The sequence below is a fragment of the Xenopus laevis genome, chromosome 2L, assembly GCF_017654675.1.
Source record: "Xenopus laevis strain J_2021 chromosome 2L, Xenopus_laevis_v10.1, whole genome shotgun sequence".
Lineage (NCBI taxonomy): Eukaryota > Metazoa > Chordata > Amphibia > Anura > Pipidae > Xenopus > Xenopus laevis.
Window position 1 is genome coordinate 139,466,354 of NC_054373.1, and position 20,417 is coordinate 139,486,770.

The 20,417-nt window shown below is 37.4% G+C and overlaps 1 protein-coding gene across 6 annotated transcripts in view; it reads right to left on the bottom strand.

Annotated features, from left to right (window-relative positions):
* Positions 1–246: 246 nt before the first annotated feature.
* enox1.L (ecto-NOX disulfide-thiol exchanger 1 L homeolog) overlaps positions 247–20,417 on the bottom strand; it is a 334,042-nt gene continuing 313,871 nt past the window's right edge. For all 6 annotated transcript variants that reach the window (XM_018247319.2, XM_018247318.2, XM_018247315.2 and 3 more), the window contains 5 exons: positions 18,791–18,898; positions 13,949–14,002; positions 9,856–9,958; positions 8,007–8,092; positions 247–1,320 (listed from right to left, as the gene is read on the bottom strand). In XM_018247319.2, coding sequence (XP_018102808.1) covers positions 1,189–1,320; positions 8,007–8,092; positions 9,856–9,958; positions 13,949–14,002; positions 18,791–18,898 — 483 coding nt within the window. In that variant the 3' untranslated portion in view covers positions 247–1,188. The remainder of the gene's footprint in view (positions 1,321–8,006; positions 8,093–9,855; positions 9,959–13,948; positions 14,003–18,790; positions 18,899–20,417) is intronic.

Here is a 20,417-nt window from a genome sequence, read left to right on the forward strand (position 1 = left end):
GTATTGTATAATCTCTATGAAGCGGTATTTGTGTGTATTGGCGCTATATAAATACATACCTTTATTAAATAATAATAAAATACAGTATGAACCCCATTTTACATTTTCAGGGGACCATAACAAAATAATGTAAAATCAGGGAAATGTACACATAAGAAATATATAGGTGGGACAACAAAAAAAAGTGTAGCGAGTTGAATCAAGTGTAATCTCGAAACATACATATAAACTGGAAATGACTGTACGCAGAGTATGCAATCATATTTATTGCAGAAAAGGTTTTTTTTATAAAATCTGATAATGCAGAGGGATATTTAAATGCATCTATATGAATATATTACATAACAACACTGTAAACCAACAGTAGCTTAAATCAATATTTACATCAGGAACATACATTTACAGTTGTTGATGTGATACTCTCAACTTCCTCTTTATTTATATTATTATTAACAAATATCCATTTAGACTTTTATATGAGTCGCGTTTGCATGCGGAATTTCCTCCATAGCCTGCACATTCATCTCTGGACATTGCCTGTTTTCTTTCCCCCCCCCCAAGAAAGAAGCTGCTAAACTTGTGTGAGATGTAAGAAATACAATAGCTGCTATCACGTTATGTAGACTTATCTAAATGATAGCCTGAAGGAGATAATGTGGAGAATGGAAAAATACACCGGGGATGTTATTGGTAAGAACTTGATATACGATATTAAATGATGCAAGTACCTTCTGCGTAACTTATCCCTTATCCCCTGGATCAGTTTTAGAAAATGATTGATGACTTCTACTATTAGAAGAATTACTGGGAGAAGTGGAAGCAATGCCATATTTATCTTTTGGGCTAATCTAGTAGTCTGTTTAGATTGATTTCCAGAAAGCGCCTGTCCCTTTGCCTACGTCTCTCCTACTGATCAATAACAGATAAAACACATTTCCAAAAAACTACCTATAATCAAAGCAAAACCTTTGCCGGATTTCTTTTAACAGTACAAAGGTCTATCACAATTCCGCAAGAAAATCGCAAGGACTGCCTCACAATGACATTGCCACTCACGAGAGCACATCACGGATGTAGTAAGTACAGTTAGACTTCAGCTTCCCTGCCACGTGTCCATTATGTCTGTGAGACTCCGTACATGAGCCGTGCAGCAGCAGCACCTCTGGGGAAAGTCTCTGCAGTTCCCTGTCAAGTTGTCTTGATTCCTTCAAAGGCACAGAACTTCCATCTCTTTTCCAGTGTGGCGCCGACGCCTGTGAATTCTTGTTTGAACATACGAGGCAACTTTGTCAGCAGCTTTTCGATATCATTTGCCGATATCTAGAAAAACATGGATCCAGTTTACAATTAAAACACTTTGGTTTGGATCATGAACAAAGAATGGGTTCTCCAATGGAGAATCGTTAGTGACAAAAGTAAGCGGAACAGGACAACTTCCAACTGTACTGATTTTATTTTTAAAATTCTACCAAATATATTTAATATATTTTATTGTATTTGTTCTACATCTTGACTATGTGCAAGATCATTTTAAAGGGGTGGGTCTCCTTATGATTATATTATAGTGTAGATCAGGGGTCCCCAACCTTTTTTACCGGTGAGCCACATTCAAAGAGTTGGGGAGCAACACAAGCATGAAAAGGTCCTTGGGGGTGCCAAATAAGGACTGTGATTGGCTATTTGGTAGCCCTTATGTGGACTTGTAGCCTACAGAAGGCTCTACTTGGCAACATACTTAGTTTTTTATGCAATTAAAACTCGTTTCCAAGCCTGGAATTCAAGAATTAGCACCTGCTTTGAGGACATGGAGAGCAACATGTTGCTCATGAGCTACTGGTTGGGGGATCACTGATGTAGATGCTGAATTATAAAGGAGGAGCACATCATTGTCCTCATCTTGCTGGCCTGCATTCCTGTCTTTGTGATCCAATGGTTTGACTCTTGGCTAGAGGAAAAATTCACTTGAAGACCTTGCTAGACAAGCAGATCTGTAAAGGTATGGTCAGATGGCCTTCAGTGTGTTTACCTTCATTTATGGGCAGATTTATCAAAGGTCGAATTTCAAATTGATGTGATTTTTTTTTTCCCTCTAATAAATTGAAATGTACTCATAACTCGAATGGGAGGTTATTTGTGAAAAAATTTGAATGTGTAAAATTCGATTGAATGGGAATGATCCGGAAATTTGTTTTGTATTCGAATCTTATACAAAAGAAACTCGAATCTAATTTTCCTCCGAAAAAAACCTCAAATGTCAGGAAGGCTATTAAAGGGAAACCATACCCTATACATATGTAAAACCCTGCTTCATGTAATCCCACTACACAATAATTTGGTGGATTGGTCGGACTGCACTGAAATTGGTCGGTCACCAAAGAAGAATCGTCGCGTCTATGGGGACCTTAGAGTTGAAGTATTTCTGGTCAGGTGATCTCTGAGGCAGCACACAGACCATCACGAAATGGTGGTTCAAGGCAAGAGATGTAAAAGGACAATATTTACTTAAATATATATTCCAGTTTGGTAAGATTCTTTAATATGCCACTTAATATGATATAAACTATCTGTTGCTTTAGTATTCATTTTTGGGATATAGTTTTCCTTTAACCTATTGAAATTGATCAACGGACCTCTGCCATTGATTTGTAGGTTGTAGGTGGCGAATATTCAAATTAGAACTGTTTCCATGGCCTAGATGTGATAAATCTCAACATTTGAATTTACATTAGAATTGAGGGATTTAAATTTGAATATGTGAATTTTGACACCAAAAAGAAATTCGAACTTACTATTCAACCCTTACTAAATCTTCCCCTTAGTGTTTTGCCACTTTCAGGAGTAAACAAACTGCTTTCTGGTTGATAATTCTTGATAACTCTTAAATTACCCTCGCAACCAGGCAGCAGTTTGGAAGTGGAAAAAGAGATTAGAAAAAGATTAGAAAGATAAAAAACAATAAAGCTGAAGCCCAACAACCAAACACATTTGGAGCTTCAGTCTGAAAATGGCAAAATAGGAACACTGTTATAAAATACAATGAAAAACAGCTAAAAAGATGCTTGCAAAAGATTCATCTATTAACTATGAAAAGTTAATTTAAATGAACGGATTGTTAATTGTTACACATAGCATGAAAATATTCCCCCCACACTTATGCATATATTGCCACAGTGGCACAGCGTGGGACATCTTAGATTCCAGTGACTTGAATATGAATAATGAATGAAGGAATAAAGCACATTCAGGCAAACTGCATTAGCTACATTTCCTCAACCAGACAATACTTATCTGAGATCCCATCGTATCACTGCTTAATTGGAACAGTAACACATATGGGCCTTTACTGCACAAAGTGGACCACAAGTCCCTTTAAATCATTCAAAAAGCAGTTTCATTTTTGGAGGGCACATTTTTTTCCTGATCTATATTATTATTACATATGGCCCTATGGTGCACATTTCAGAAGAAAGGTAATGGTAAAGCCGAAAACAAGATGTACTATTTCCATAAATACATTTAAATAATTTAAAAGCATCATAATTTAACAAAATACACAGAGTCACATAAACCGTAATGATTCCTTGGCTCAATTTGAGACATAACCCATCTCTGATCAGGCATTTAAATGGTGAAGTATTTATGGCAGACATGAGACTAATCCCTGCTGGAGGCCTTTAATAATCCCAGAAAAGGCCACATGTAATTAATATGCTTTCACAATGCAGCGTCTCAATATAATATACAGCCAAAAACTTTACATAATATCCTTACAGAAAGCAAAGTACAAAGCAACAAAGTAACTTTTTTTTTTTTTTTTTACTTTTATGCCAACGCTGTAGATTATATGAACTAGGCATTTATGGGTTTATAGCAACCAATCAGCAGGTACAGTTTACTAGTCACCTGTTTAAATGCAAGCATCTTGTTGGTTTCCAGGTTACTGTTCCTGGGCAAATTTAGTGCCTTATATCACATTTGGGGTTAGAGTTCATATACAGTGTCATTTTGATATTGAACCTTAGTTTTAAGGATAGGCCACAGATTATATGCCAACAAGCAGGGCCTCCGTTAGAAAACCCTGGGCCCCACCCATCCCAAGCCCCACCCCCAGATCCCGCCCACTTCACATCACTGGGCCCTCCCATAATTGTTTTTTTTTAAAAAAAGCATTGGTGCCAGGGCCCCCCTTACAAGTAAAAAAAAAAAATTGGGGCCCCAAAGAATATTTTTTTTAAAAAAAACCATTGGTGGCAGGGGCCTAGAGAGTATTAAAATAATACATTGGTGGCCAGGGGATTAAAAAAAACACACATTGGTGTTCAGGGGAATTGAACTTGTGGCTTCAGGACTTCAACTTTGCCTCCTTTCGGGACTTTGGGTCTTTTTGCCGCTTCAGGACTTCAATTTTGGCTGTTTTCGCAACTTTGGGTATTTTCGCCGCTTCAGGACATCAATTTCAGCTGTTTTCGTGACTTCGGGTCCTTTCGCTGCTTCTCGAAAAGACCCGAAGTCATGAAAACAGCTGAAATTGAAGTCCCGAGGTGGTGAAAAGACCCGAAGTCACAGCTGTTTCTGTGACTTTGGGTCTTTTCGCCTCTTCACGACTTACATTTCGGCTATTTTCGGGATTTCAGAATTTTCGCCAGCAGCACACCTTTGGTGCCGGCAAGGTGGGCACGGCTCTTTTGAAAACACGGCCGAGCCCCCCTTCAGGCCGGGTACACTTGTACCCCCCCCTAATGGTGGCCCTGCCAACAAGATATCTAGTATGATGTTTGCCCTGTATATGCATTTACACATATTGTGCTCTAAGACCATCAGTGTTGCTTTAGACTGCGACTAATTCTATGGATATCAATATTTAAGCTGTGTTGCTTAAATATATTAATATATATTATATTAATATAATAAAAATGTATAATTTATTTTAGTCCCACTGCTGTTACCCTGCATACAGAAATCTTGGATTCGTGATATAAAGTGTAATCAGGAGGGAGGACATACTGCTGTTTAGTTGTCCTGTGTTTAAAGCTTTCAGCTCCACTAAACAACATGGAGCCATTTTTCTGGTGGCTAACCAAAAATCATCCAGATATTGATCAAGCACTTTAGAAAATCCCATCAGGTGATGACTGAATCAGAACATCAATGTGGTCCCTTTGAGATGGGTCCTCCTTGAACCCCATTATGATCTGATTATTTACCCAGAAGTAAAATGATGGAATCCTCCTAATTTAGTAAAGTTTGTTGGTGGCTAAACTGGATAAAGATTCACTCATTTATCAGCCTCCTAAAAAAGTGGATATGTTAGTGCATGGCCATCTTTTATGCACATTTGGAGGATTATTTGGCTTTTCTGTGTGGCTACTGACCCTTGAGAGCTGGTAAAAAGTACATTTGAGCAAACTGCTTTAAAGGAGAACTAAATCCTAAAAAAGAATATGGCCAAAAATGGCATATTTTATATACTGAACTTATTATAGCAGCCTAAAATTACAATTTCCCAATAGCAACAATGATCCAGGACTTCAAACTTGTCACAGGGGGTCACCATCTAGGAAAGTGTCTGCTACACTCACATGCTCAGTGGGCTCTGAGGGGTAGTCGCAAATTATCAAGCAGAAAATAAGGTTTGTCTGTAATATAAACTGATGCTATAGGGCTGATTATTAAATTCTGATGCTAACTGCACTGGTTTCTGTGCTGCCATGTAGTAATTATCTGTATTAATTACTAATTAGCCTTATATTGTGACATTTCTATTCTATGTGTACTGTATATTGTAAGAGGGACTCGGTGACAGCAGCACAGAGTATGTGCAGTGAATGAGCAGAAAAGAAGATGGGGAGCTACTAGGGCATCTTTGCTGCTAAAGGGCTGTAGTTGCCTTGGGCTGGTACAGAAACCCAAAACATAACATACAACATTTCTACCTTACTTCTTTAGTTTAAGCTTTAGTTCTCCTTTAAAAATTCAACCCTACAGCTCCCAAAAAAATTCAACCTAAACCTTGTGGCTAACCCATAGAGAGACAGTGGCTACTTAGGCAAGTCTAAACTGCAAGCAAAGCAAGTAATACCCTCATATAAGGGAAAAAAAAAGTAATCGTAAAATATACAACATTAAAATTTTAATTAGAAAATAAAAACCAAACTGTAAAATTTTAACTATAAACATGCTTAAATGCAAGGGAAAAGTTGGATATTCTGAAAGTTGTTTATTACGAGTGTCTTACTCCAAAAATATAGGAGAAACTCTCCAAATTAAATACCATAACGTAATAGAAAAAAACGTAGGGAGGCATAAAGTATTCTTTGTAAATCCCCAGTGTTATAAATTAGCAACAAACATCTAACAACAACAAAACAAGACTGGACCACTAAACATGTAAGAAACAAGCAAGCGACAGGCATAATAATACTAATTAATTCATCATGGCTGATGAAATTATCGAGGGCATAGCATAATTTCCCTGCAACAAGAACTGTACATTTAGTATAGATGTAGGTTTTGTGCTCCTTGTCTTCCACATCATTTCAAATCTCTTGTAATGGCTTCTGCAGTTGTTACGCACAGTAATATATGTGTTTGGACAGTGCAACCTGAGCAATGCGTACTAATGCAAACATATACAAACGTATGAAAAGAGGCACATTCCGTGAGGATCAAGCACAGTGTCATGTTCCCAACACTTTCATTTCATGGGTCCCACCCAAGCCTGTGCCGCACTTCCATGACTTTTGAATTTGAGAGGTAATGTAATCTGTTTCTTCCGCTCTTTCTAGGCTTCGGAGAAGTTCAGAGTGCATCGTTTGTGCGCTAGAGCTGATGTATGAGTCAGGTTGCTCGAAGGTTTCTTATGGATTTATAACCAGTGAAACTGCCAATGCCTCACACAGACCCAAACTAAACTTTTGTTAAACATTTTTCACTTGTATTCTACATTTACCACTGATGATGAGTGCACAGCACATTACCTCCTTGATTTTGGGTATTCATATCTTATTTAGATATGAGTGTGCCTCTGAATGCCATGCAGATACTGTACAAGCAGCTTATTGTTTCATTTTGAATTATTTTGGTCATTTGTATGATTTTCTTAAAGGTACAACAAATCTATGAGAATTCACCAGAATAAATGTTCACATATAAAGGATGCTGCTACCATATACAGAAAATATATAAAATAACTTCCATGCACATAATGTTGTATGATACCTGGTTCTGGCCCCTCCCCTCTCCTACCTGACCGGGTAATAAAGTCAATGCACATGAACAAGAGAGGAACCCTCCTTCCTTCTAAGCTTTACTGCTGGACTTTAAAGAAGCTCAGGCAGCAGCCTGGAGACTCATAAAAAAGAAGGGGAGATATATTTGTGCCTGGCTTTTACTGTAAGACGTGCCGGGAGATTGTTGAAATTTCTTACCTCCCAGCACGTCTCTCCTTGACTGACGGTGCGCATGCATATACTTCGGGTTTGCGTCCCTGATTGACATGAGTGTCATGACATCACCAAGGGGCGCTGGGTTTGAATTTTGGCGCCAAATCTTCTTTAAACGGCTACTACTCCATTTTTTAAATGCCCAAGCTGCCTTCAGTTTAATTGTTCCTGCTCAAGTGTTACTTCTGTTTCCGGATATCCTGGTTTTGACTTCTGCCCATCCCTTGACAACGATTTCTGCAGTCACGTCTGCAGTGAACTCTTCACCTGACTTTGACTACGTCCTCTTATCCCTGCCGGTACCTCGTTTACGGACTTGCTACACACTTCCTTGTTGGCTTCCGCTGCAGAAAGCCCGGGGCCCCAAAAGGGCGTCGGTGAACACCAGAACCCACAGGGTCCACCTGTGCTTCTGAAGGTACTACCACTGAACAAGGTTCCTGATAACATGAAAATTACAAGTACTCTTGCTATAGAGCCAAGCTCCAATTGCTAAGGCAGAATGTAAATTCCATTTTTTAAAAACAGAAATAGAGAACATTAAAAAAAGAAAATGGCTTTTACCGTTGAGTCCAGCTGTTGCAGATAAGACCATAAGTATTCCGTATTGGCTCCAAAGGGATGGACATTGAGAAATGTAGATATGATACCTGCAGGAAAGAAGAATATTTACACTGAGACATAATTAGAAGTCTTTAATACACTGCAGCATATTTAGTCTTTGTCACTTTATAGCGAGTAACGTCTTTCCAGCAATGAGCTAGAATTGCACTTGTGAAGATCCGATTATGGAGCAGTAGACAAATTTCTAGAAATAAATCTAAAATGCTTTGTTCTAAATCACATCATTCGGAGAGCTGCAGCCATTTGTAACTAGGTGCCTGTGATAAAACAGTGTGGGGAAAATGGTGTTTTTCAGTTCCGGCTGCTAGAAGCTTATTAACCATCAATTTTATGCTTGATTTGTCAATACAAAATTGCAGTGACTGGAATAAGGCAATTACCATTTTTCCTTAGAGTAGATGTTCCCCAGAGAAAATATTTTATATAGATGTGTCATGAAACACATTGACTTAAAGTTTCCCAATAATTACATTGTTCGTAGTCATAAAAACTATTTAATTCCCATTACAGCTAAGTGCCAATGCAAAAAGCACAGTACTCCCTGATGTAGTTGCTTACTCTTCCATTGAAATAAAGCAGCTGGATGATTAGTGAGGAAGGTTAGCTTCAACAAAACTGAACATGATAACATTATTTCTCAGCAGCAAGTAAGTCTTTCCTACATCCTTTAGCTTGTTTGGATACAACTCATTGAGGCACAAATAACCTTATTGTTTGTAACATTGAAAAGCTGGCTCTTGTCTAATGGGACCAAACATAAACAGAGGGTTTTGCTGTAGGAAGGGGAGGAATTCTTGTAAAAACTGGTTAGTGAGGTGTTTGCAATTATTGGTAGCCATAATATTTTGTATTGGCATTTCTACTTGCTTGTAGTGCTTTGACAGAACCAGGGTGTCTATGTAGGCTACACAGAGGGCTAGCATTCATTGGGTGCACTTTTCAGAAGATTCCCATGATCTTTTGGGCAGGAAAATGTGTTCCAAAGTTCAACTGTAGGATGTAGACAGCACATATTATTAAACAATACAGATTATTGCATTACAATATTAAAGATCAACTTCAAATCTCCCTACCAAATATTTATACTGTAAATGTGGTGGCCAATGAGGTCACTAGGACAAACACATCTTTATCTTAACCTAATTCAATGCTCCTTTGAACATTGTACTGTGTGTGTATATATTCTTCCATTTCAGCACTTTAAATCTCCAAAGCTTGCACATATTGCATAGATCAACAAGCCCATCAGAAACAGTATCATTGGTAAACAGTAACCATCTTTATATTTTTCTAAACTGTGGCACACAGTCCAATTCTACCATATATCAGGTAGCAGCAATCAAAATGCCCTACTAAGAGCTTCCACTAAAAAACAGAACTGCAAATACAAGAGGTTCAAGAGCAAGCATGGTTTAGCCCTATATATCTTCTTCAGGAAATTTAGGCAGATGTTGAGTTGTAGGCAAATAAAGTGAGAAACATGGCTGGCAATGAAAGTAATCGCTTCTTGATAGCTATGGTTTTCTGCACAGGGCACTTTTGCCCAGTAAATAAGATCCAATATGACACAGTATATAAAGTAGAAGGAATAATATTTGTATTCTTCATCTGGCTTTCAGAATATGATTCTCTGTAATCTAAGTCATAATTTCTCACTATGTCTATGTCTCTATGTTTAACCAGAGAAGTGACAAAGCCTTTTGGAACAAAACTGTTTACCCAGGCTGATTATTTAACAGTGAGTCAAGTGAAGCACTGAGGCAGTATATATTTGGTTTTCTTGGCTTACCTATTAGCATGGCTTCTTTTTCTGACTTGAGAGATTGTCTTTGTTTTTCAGCATCTTTTTCTTTATCATGGTTGTATACAGCAACACTGACCATGCCGTTTTCCTACAAAGTAAACATGGTTACGTATCTTCCCATTTGCAGCTCATGCAATTACAATGCAAAGTTTTCCAAAAGAAAAATCAAAGCTTTTGCAGCGTAAAAAGGCTAATCATATACAGGAATGAGATCTGTTATCAGGAATGCTCATAGCCTAGGGTTTCCGGATAACAGATCTTTCTGTAAATTAGATCATCATACCATACGTTTATTAAAAATCATTTAAACATTAAATAACCCCAATAGGACTGTTTTGCCTCCGTTAAGAATTAATTATATCTTACTTGTGATCAAGTACAAGGTGCTGTTTTATTATTACAGAGAAAAAGCAAATCATTTTTAAACATTTGAAAATTGCATTGCTTACAATGGAGTCTATGGGAGATGGCCTTCACTTAATTTATGTTATTCACGTTAACATTTACCGTTTGTCCAGCCAATCTGAACATTGTTTTAAAAGTTAAACAAAATCTACAAAAATACAGTGTGCATTAAATGTAAGACTTCCTATATTCCTCCAATGTTAAGTAATCCGTTACTTCTGGCAATCTTGCAAAGTGCCGGTAGTTTACACTGAAAATCGTCCTTCCTTTAATTAAACTGAAGCACTAGAGCAATGAACACAAGGGAAATATATGTGCAGAAAAAAAGCTTGAGTGCGGGAAGTTATAAAGGCATAGCAACAGTAGCCAAGGATACTGTTAAAATATATTATACAACATAATGTGCGCATTTTCTAAATCAAAAGGGCAGATATTCTGTATGTGTGTTATACAGTATAACAAACAAAAGCCACAGTGCTATCATCTGTTATAACTGGTGCTTGGTGATATCACTACTGATACATCAACCACTGAATTATACATGTGTGTATGTGTGTGTATATAAAAGAATGTATTCCTGATTTTGAGCTATTTGTAAACAGATATCACGTCACCTCAAAGTTCCATCATCTTCTCCATCATCTATCATCTTTATACTCTAGGGCAGATTGTAAGTTATACAGGGCAGGTCGCTATGTCTCAAGTTGTGCATTTGTAACAAAATATTTCATTTTATTAAATTCAATCAATATTACTTTCCCGGTTCCATTCACATATTGTATATTCAGTAAGGTATAGTTGTACAAGCAGTGCTGTACACACACAGACAAATACAAAAACCTACAGGCAGATTCATTTGCTCCTTATGAAGCTGACCCTTATGTGTTGTGTGATGTGATTGGGAGCTTAGACTGTATGCTGACTGATGAAAAGTCCCTGTAATGTGCTGAAGATGTTGGCACCATAATAAAAAAAATAGAAGTAACTATTGAAAGGTAACTATTGAAAGGTATTCCACAGTAGTATTTTGTCAGTGCTAGTACTCTTCTTCTCTATGTTATTAAATTATGACTGCAATGGCACCCTCCCTAAACACCTTTTAAAAGGCTAACTTTTTAAATGGGGGTGCATAATGTTGGTGAGGGCTAATTATGTTTTAAAAAAAATGTATTATGCTTGGAAGCACAGGCAACAAAGCAATGAGTTGTTAGATTTAGATCCATCACAACCACCTTGACCATCCAGGGGAAGATTACTGAAAGAAGAATTTTATCCTCCATGGGTGCTGCCCAAACAAGAACTACAATATTTAGCTACTTCTTGTAAAACTTCCTACTGATGAGACACAAGAATCAACCCACTGTCAAAGTGCCTTATGCCGTAAAGACATTCATAGTGGACAAAATAGCAGGCAATAGGGTCATCCTAAACGTTTTATTTGTGCCCCTGTGCATGTTAGATGTTACTTGCCTAAACATGTAGTAACACCATTAAATATATATTTAATATGATGCAGACAGTGACATCACTGTTTATTTCATACGAGAATTTAACTTTTAGGTGAACAACCCCTGCAAAGGTGATTTGCACCATTTTACTTTTGAAGGGAGACTGTGCTTTATAGTTTTTTTTTATATTCCACACTTTTTTTAAAATGTGCTACAAAGAACTGACAAAGAGCTGTTATTTCATACATAAATAAATGCCGTGTTTTTTTGTGTAAAATGTGAATCCTAGCATGTATTCTTAGATTCTTTTATAACACATTCTTTATAACCAGTGCTCATCTAGAGCCAGAAGGCCTAAACTGCAAGGTGGCTGTGAGTAGCTCTGACGACATTTTCTAGATGCAGATCAATGAAATGGATTAGCCACAGAATGATCCAACAGGTGGCCTGTTCCTCTGCTCAATGATTACTTGATTTGCCCGTCTACAATACAAAGTCATTCCCACTGCATCTGGTTTAATCTGCTGGCAACTAAAATAAATTGCCTGTTCTGCATGGTTATCTTTGTGGTCCCACAGCTACACACTGACTGGCAATGTGCCTCAAGGCTTCTGTGAGCAAGAGTCAAGCCCAGCCTATGACAGAATGTAACATTTATATTGAATCCCTAAGCATCACCTCACTGGTGTAAAACCACACTCCTTAAATACCTGTTGTGATATCTTTGTTCCCTGCCCCATGGCATTTGCATTTATGTGTCTGAGCGTCAAGAAAAAGTAACCATGAGGAGAGGGAGTTATATCTAAAGTTATTTTTATGTCTTGGCTGTCATAAACATGTAGCAGAGATGGCATAGTGATTCCTCTGCAACACAATCTAAGTGCAAGTCTAATGATATCTTTAAGTAAAACTTTATCCCTTGAATAATTTTATTTTAGCCCCCTACACGGGGCAGCTGGTCCCATCCCTGCCAATTCACAGATGCTTCCATAATTATTTCTTGTAGCGCATCTAGAAGTGCAGAACTGCATGCTTTAGGAACATTTCTTTAATTCCCAACCTTAATCTCAGTTATTGGTGAAAAGTGATGTGTTTCTGGCTATTGAGTATAGGATGGGAATGGAAGTGACATGGATAAAAATGGTGGCTTGCAGGATTGGTGAACTACAGGTGTGCGGTAGGAGAATTACATTGTAAAAATGGTGGCTGCCAACACAGAGTTCATCAATCGAATGTACATAAAGCACATGGAAAAATGTGTTTTAGTCTATATGGCCTATATAATCTATAATCTCAGTTAGGGATGCACCGAATCCAGGATTCGGTTCAAGATTCGGCCTTTTTCAGCAGGATTCGGCCAAATCCTTCTGCCCGGCCGAACCAAATAACGTGACTTTTTGTAACAAAACAAGGAAGTAAAAAATGTTTTCCCATTCCCACCCCTAATTTGCATATGCAAATTAGGATTCAGTTTGTTCCAAATCCAAAATAGTGGATTCGGTGCATCCCTAATCTCAATGGTCTAGATGCTTGATGGATATTAAACCTATAGTCTTGATGCTTGGTACCCATTAAACCTATAGTCTCTATGGTCTGGAAGCTTGGCGTCTATATAACCTATAATCTCAATAGTCTGGATGCTTGATGAATATTAAACCAATAGTCTTGATGCTTGGTGCCTATTAAACCTATAGTCTCTATGGTCTTGATGCTCGGTACCTATTAAACCTATAGTCTCTATGGTCTCGGTGCCTATTAAACGTATAGACCATAGTATGGTCTGGATGCTTGATGCCTGTATTTATAAATAAACTTTTAATAAAACTATAATGAGGAATTACAAATATGTGCATTTTCCATAGCAACTGAATATTCTAATGTGTAATTAATAAACATGATGTGGAGAATAAAAGGATAATATTAGCTGGTTTTTCAGAATAATGGATATTGCTGACAAGTTTTATTCAAGTTTTCATATAGACAGAGCTCATATTTTAACTAACAAATCACCATGCACTGACTGATATATTTCCCTGTGTACTGAGAATAGTAGTCAGAGCTAAACATAAATATGTAAGATGTGGAAGCATTACAAATGGAACAATTACTTTGTCATAGTTGTTACATGAAAAATGAAAGCAGGAATGGGAAAGGTCTATTACAGTAACAGAGAACAGTGCTCTGAAGGGAAAGGAATGTGACTAGCATTATTTCATGGTACCTACTTTGCTAAGGTATTCCTGGTTGGTGACATCTGTAACTTCTTTGGCACTTTTGAGCTGCAAAAGGAAAAAATACAAGTCAGTTAGAGCTGTTGTGGGAAACTGGGAGTTGTAGCTAAACAGCTATTACAGAGGAGCAGGCTAAGGATCTCTGCCAAAGACTTATATTGGGACAGGCATCCTTTGGTGCTCCAGATGTTGTGGGGTCATAAATTCTAGCATTCTCAAAACTCCTAAATGGGGAATGCTGGTAGTTGCTGTTTAGCATATCCATGTAGGATTCACACTATTTAAATGAACCTTGTGCTGTTTAAGACATATCGCACTTCACTTTAATTGTTTTTTTTTTTTCCTTTTTTGTTGAATACACAAACTCCCAGTAGAGGTAGATGTGTGAATTCAAGGTCATGTACAATATGATAAAGCCTCATGGTATATTCCTTTTAGACTACTGTGTGGGGCTGACTACCAGTTCAAACTGCCCTTATAGAAACTGCTCTCTACCACAAGAAAAAGGCAAATTTACCCAAATTTGCCCCCAACTGTCAACAAACCAAGTCTCTGAGCCCTCTAGGGAGGCCAGCTCCAGTTTGGGAACCACTGCTGTAGACCAGAGACAGACCCCTGTTACTCCATTCTCTTTCTTCTTCTGGGATCCAAGAGATTTCTTTATATGGACTTCTTCCTGTCTATCAAATATATACTTGTGTTCCCCATAATGGTTATACCTTCTCACGTCTTGGCTTCATTCCTGAATCCCATTTATTTATAATCTATATTACATATTTGCTCCTTTGGGTTTCAGTTAGGTATGCACCGAATCCACTATTTTGGATTTGGCCGAACCACTGAATCCTTTGCGAACGGTTCGGCCGAATACCGAACCGAATCCTAATTTGCATATGCCGAATCCTGCTGAAAAAGGCCAAATCCCAAACCGAATCCTGGATTTGGTGTATTCCTAGTTTCAGTATCATGTTTATACAAATCTACTTCTCCTCTCCAGACCTGCCAATTGCTTTATTTTTGCCTAAATATCAATGAGGATAAGAATTAACTGGATAATCTTGCCACCTTTCATTTTTTTATCAGTGTTATTTAGCATTTTATTCAGCAGTTCTCAAGTTTGCAATTCTATTGATCTGAACGAGACTGGACTGTGAATAGGAGAGGGCCTAAATAGAAAGATAAGTAATAAAAAGTAACAATACAGAGCATTTGTTTTTAGTTGGGTCAGTGACCCCCTATTTGAATGTCGAAAAGGGGCAGAAGAACATCTACACTTTTACAGAGATTATATATCATACTCATCAGTCCCTGTCCCAGTGGAACATACAATCTAAGGTCCCTATCACATAAACACACAGCAGGGCCAATTTCATAAGGAGGAAATTAAACTTGTTGTATTAAGGCTAAATAGACACAGAACATTTTGTCTAACCCTGCACTCCAGGGTTAGAATCTTATGAAAACATGTCAAAAATCAGTATATAATCAGGAATATAGATGCATGACTATACCAAACTTCCTCCTTTTATTCTAATGTCTTGCTATAAATATTATTTTCTTCCTCTTAACTGTCAAGGATACATTTGCTGCTATTACTCTGATTAATTGTTGGTTCTCTCCATGGAGTATATCTACTAAAATGTGACAAGGCACTTTATTGCAGAATGACCAAAAGAATACTTTACAGCCATATTCACTTGTATAGGCTTTTTGGGTAATTAATACAGAGTATGATGATGATTGTCTCTTTATCCTTCTGGCCTTCTACAATGACTGCCTATGGTACTTCTAACTCCCTGTGCTGCAGCCCTTGGCATAACATAAAATTCCATTATAATTAAAAAGAAACAAATGCATATATCATTCAAGCAATTTAGCTAGGATGCCCTGAACTTTGCTATTCAGACCCAGATATAGGTTTATGGTCTCTGGCAAAAAAAGTGCAGCATTGAAACATACCAATTTCAACTACCTGTGCTGTATATGTCATGTTTATTACATGTGCTATGCCATGTGATGAACTGCAATAAAACATGGCAGGATAGTGATCATTTGGCAGCAACACAAATATCAATTAAACAATAATACTAAAAGTAATAAAAGTACTGATATCACTTTAAGGATCCAAGGTATTAACAGTGACTTCTTTATCTAGCATAGGTAGAGTTTTTATCCTTCACCCATTACAATTATGTGCCTGTACTGACCTGGATAACTGTCTGTACCAGACAAACAGCTACAATGTGCTTCAGGTTATTAAAACGAACAGTAGCTAAGACTAGAGTGAGTCGGAAGCTTATTGACCTGGGGATTGACTGATATCTGGCCAAGAGGCGAAACGACTGGACTGGCCCAATTTAGGTGAGGAAAAGATCTGCTCCTATTTGTGTATAGCCATCTTAACAGAACCATATACCCCGGTGGATTTTAAAGAATACACTATTGGCAGTATAAATAGTATTATATATCCAGGGTGAATTTGGCAAGGAAGAAATTGATTAAAACCTTTGCATTTAAGCAAAGCATCTGTAGTTTGCAGGGTATTTTTAAGATGTTATCAGCATACTAGTCACGTAGCATCTGGTTCATAAGGTCACACCGAGTACTGCTGACAGAGTATATATTAAATCAGCTGCTAGATAGCTGCCATAGCATGTTGGAAGACAGAATACCAATCAGTAACATGATAAAACAGTTCTCAGCATTTAGAGAGAGTCTCTAATTAGTCATCTATATGAAAGCCTTAAACAGGTGCTCTGTCTGTCATCATGTAACCCCAACATAGCAGGCTTCAGTGATACTGATATCCTCACAGGGGAAGAGGCAACTCGGTCCCCCTGTGCAGATCCTGATGTAGCCAAGATGTGGCCAAGTTTCACATTTTGACAAATATGCCCCCTGAATGTCAAAGAAATGATGTAAAACAAAAAATCATACTGTGTGTTAGTTAACACTGTAATAAATCTACATTCACATGTACCTAAAGCACTTGACAAGCTATTTGTTGCGTACAACCCTCAGCCTATTGTTTTAACAGGTAACCAAACTTTTTTTTTGTAGAAAAATACACAAGATAATTAAAGACCAAATTGTCTTAGAATACCAGTGTCTACATCTACATGTGAGCTACCATTTTAACTGTAATTGTATTTGATCACATAAAGAATCACGTGTAAACAGAGATATGAAACCTAAAAAGAAGCAGGAACGATTGAGGAAACACAAGACTGACACTTATCCTGCTTATAAATGCTACATATATTTGTGCATTTATCTCTCGAACTAAAGTTTAATGGCAGATCCCAGTTATGTTCTTATACTATATAAACTTTATTTTTGAATTAGGCAAATCCCTATGGTATTTCGATAGAGGCAGCTGTACTGCTAATTATCGGAGGTCACAGAAGTCTTATTTAGACGGAGCACAGCAGGCTCGTGTTGCTTTGCTATAAATGTGCACAAAATATGTGAGAAGAAAATCATTTCAGAAAGTTCTGCGGTGGGTTGTATGTCCTCACGAATGACTGCCTCTTTGAGTGATACATAACTCATTGAAAAAATGTGCCTAATTCCTTGGAATGATGTGCTGCATACATCATCATTATGAAACTGTCTGTAAATATGCAGGAGCATTTGACAAACTCATTTGCTTTGGCACTTGTCTAAAAGAAAGGTTTGATTTTAATTATTAAGTTTCAATGGAGTTTATATTTTTCATTTGCATAGAACCAATTAAGCTTTACCATGTCTGAAATAAATGGATACAAGTCACTTTATTGGGCTATATAAAGATCAAATGGTACTAGATTTAGATCTTCATGACCTTAATATGCCAGTTTTTATCCTGTTTATGTCGGTGATGTCATCTTTAGGGGGAGCTCATGCCAAACTAGACTTTTTGCAACTAGGCACACATTTTACCAAGACTAAAGGAAGTACAATTTATCCCAACCCATGTTTTGTAGGACCTACCACCACATGTATAAGATGAGATAAGATCAATAACTACCATACAGGAGACTGCACAACCATAGACCATTGGGTCAGCCATTTGGTAGCCCCCATCACCAGGGCATTAAAGTTTGCTGCCCACCTCACACAAGTGATCAGTGGGCAGCTGACAGGTAATTAAGCTGCTGAAGCTGATGAACAAAAACCCTCCCAGGTCAATATACTATAAGGAGCACTGCTGTTCTGTAGTCTCCTCCACAATTAGGACAAGCTTTCAGGTGTCATATGGGCCAGAAATGTAAAGTCCAGTGACGGTAGTGGATTAATGGCAACTGCAACTGGTGCAATCCCCTTCCAGTGATAGGCTATTGAGCAAGCTAATAGAGATATATAAGAAAAAGCTGTTGTTTTCTCTTTACAGGGCGAAAAGAGACCCGAGGTTTCATGTATACGTACTGAGGGAGAATAGGCAAGGGCAAAAAGGATTGGCTCCATCTCATCTATACTGCCTGATTAGATCATATGGTTTTTCTGTATAAGGTAAGGCACATTGTGACTTGGGCCATAACAAAGAATAGCTAAGCATACAAAGTGTGTATCATTTACTTAATTCATTCAGATTGTAAACTCTTGTGAGCAGGGCCCTCTGGCTCCATTTTTATTATGTAACCCTTGTTAATGCTAACTCTTGCTAGATGGAGAGGGATGCCTCATATTATTCTATGCAGAGAATTTGTACAACTAAAATAATTCACTTTCCTTTTATTATGTTAAGTATCTACTCAGTGACAGATAAATTGAATTTCCCTTCATGGAAACACTTATTAATGGGAAGAAAGGATGGCATGCTGCTTACCAACACAAAGTCTTGCTGTTATAACTCACCTGTTCTTTGAGAACGCTGACCAGCGCATGTGCATGTGTTTGCTCTTCCTTGGCTTGCTCCAGCTCACTCTTTTTTTTGTTTAACTCTTCCTGCATTGCGGCTAATTGCTATAAAAGAAAACAATAATCACTGATTCATGCACATACAACCAGCATGCCTAATTGCTTTTTTACATTTTTTTATGCTCACTTGAATTTAATTCGAAAGATTTCATCTATAATATTCTATCTACAGAGTATCACATTTTTTGTCACAGTGCTGATTTTTGTTACAGAGCAATATGATTCAGACGAGCAAAGCACACTTAGGATTTCCTATTTCCGTTTGATAGCAAATACATTTTCTAGTAATGTAGGAAGTGATATTAGGAGACAATTTGCAGCTGGATTTTTTAAAAATCTTGTTAGATTTTTGATTCGGTCTTACTGGTTTGTGCTTCTCTACTATGAAATGAAAAACAATATCAGAATTCAAAGTCAGTGAAACGCAGGAATCGCAAATCGGATTCATTCTAAGGCTATATTTTTACTGTTAAAATTTCATGTCTTTTTCTAAAGATCATGTCATAGTCATCTTCCAGTCTGTTATTTAAACCAATGCCAGGTTGTTGGGGTAAGTGAGACCTGAAAAGCCTGCATACTAAAAACATTCAATCATTCAAAAACTGCAAAATAAATAGAAAGAGCAACTGCTGTTTGTCTCAACATATCACTTCTCAAACCAAACGTTTTATTGTGAATTGTTACCAGGGTACTTTACCTTCTGTGACATAAGCAGTGCTAGGTGTGTAGAGTGAGGCATATGTATACCGTCTGTTTTAATAAGACTTTTACTACTTGTCTACTAAACAAATCAAAGACTGACACTACTAAAAGAAAAGAAAAATAAATTACATCCAATCAATAAGTTTGGCATCACATTGGAATGTGATGGGAAATGATTGTGTTTGGTTTGGGGTGAAGTAATCACTGACTGAAGTAAGTCACATGCAGAAACTGGAGAAAACTGTCCTATGTGCTGCCACCACCACTGCAAACCAATGATCTTGTACCTTGAACTAATTCTCAGGCAAAGGCTTTCTCTGTTATATCTACCCAGCAATTTCTTTTTTTAAAAGCATCAAAAATCATCTTCAGCGTCAGCGCTTAATCCTTGTTTAATAATGAGATGTGACAGATAGAACAACACTATTTTACTCCTGGTAAAACTGACTGTAGTGTGTGAGATGGGGAACTTAAATTGGAAAGATGTTAATGGTGTATAATCTCTCTAAAGTAATGTGGAATATTATGGTACTATATGAAGCATTCAAATACATACATTAAGCATACAGAAAATATACAAATACTGACCTGCACAAGAGGTAGCTCGATTGTGCTCTGCTTACAGTCAGATAGTACTATGTTCCAAATTAGTTTGCTACAGAACGTGTGTAGCAAAAATCAGTTTATCAGATAAAGAACATAATGGCCACCTGGCAGATGTCAAGGGTAACCACCTTAATATAGGCTCAAGACCTGAACATTTCATTTCATCTTTCCAATTACTATCATTTCATTTCACTTTCAAATTGCTATCCAGCACTCTTTAGTGCACACTAAATTTAAACTTAGATTATAGGCATTA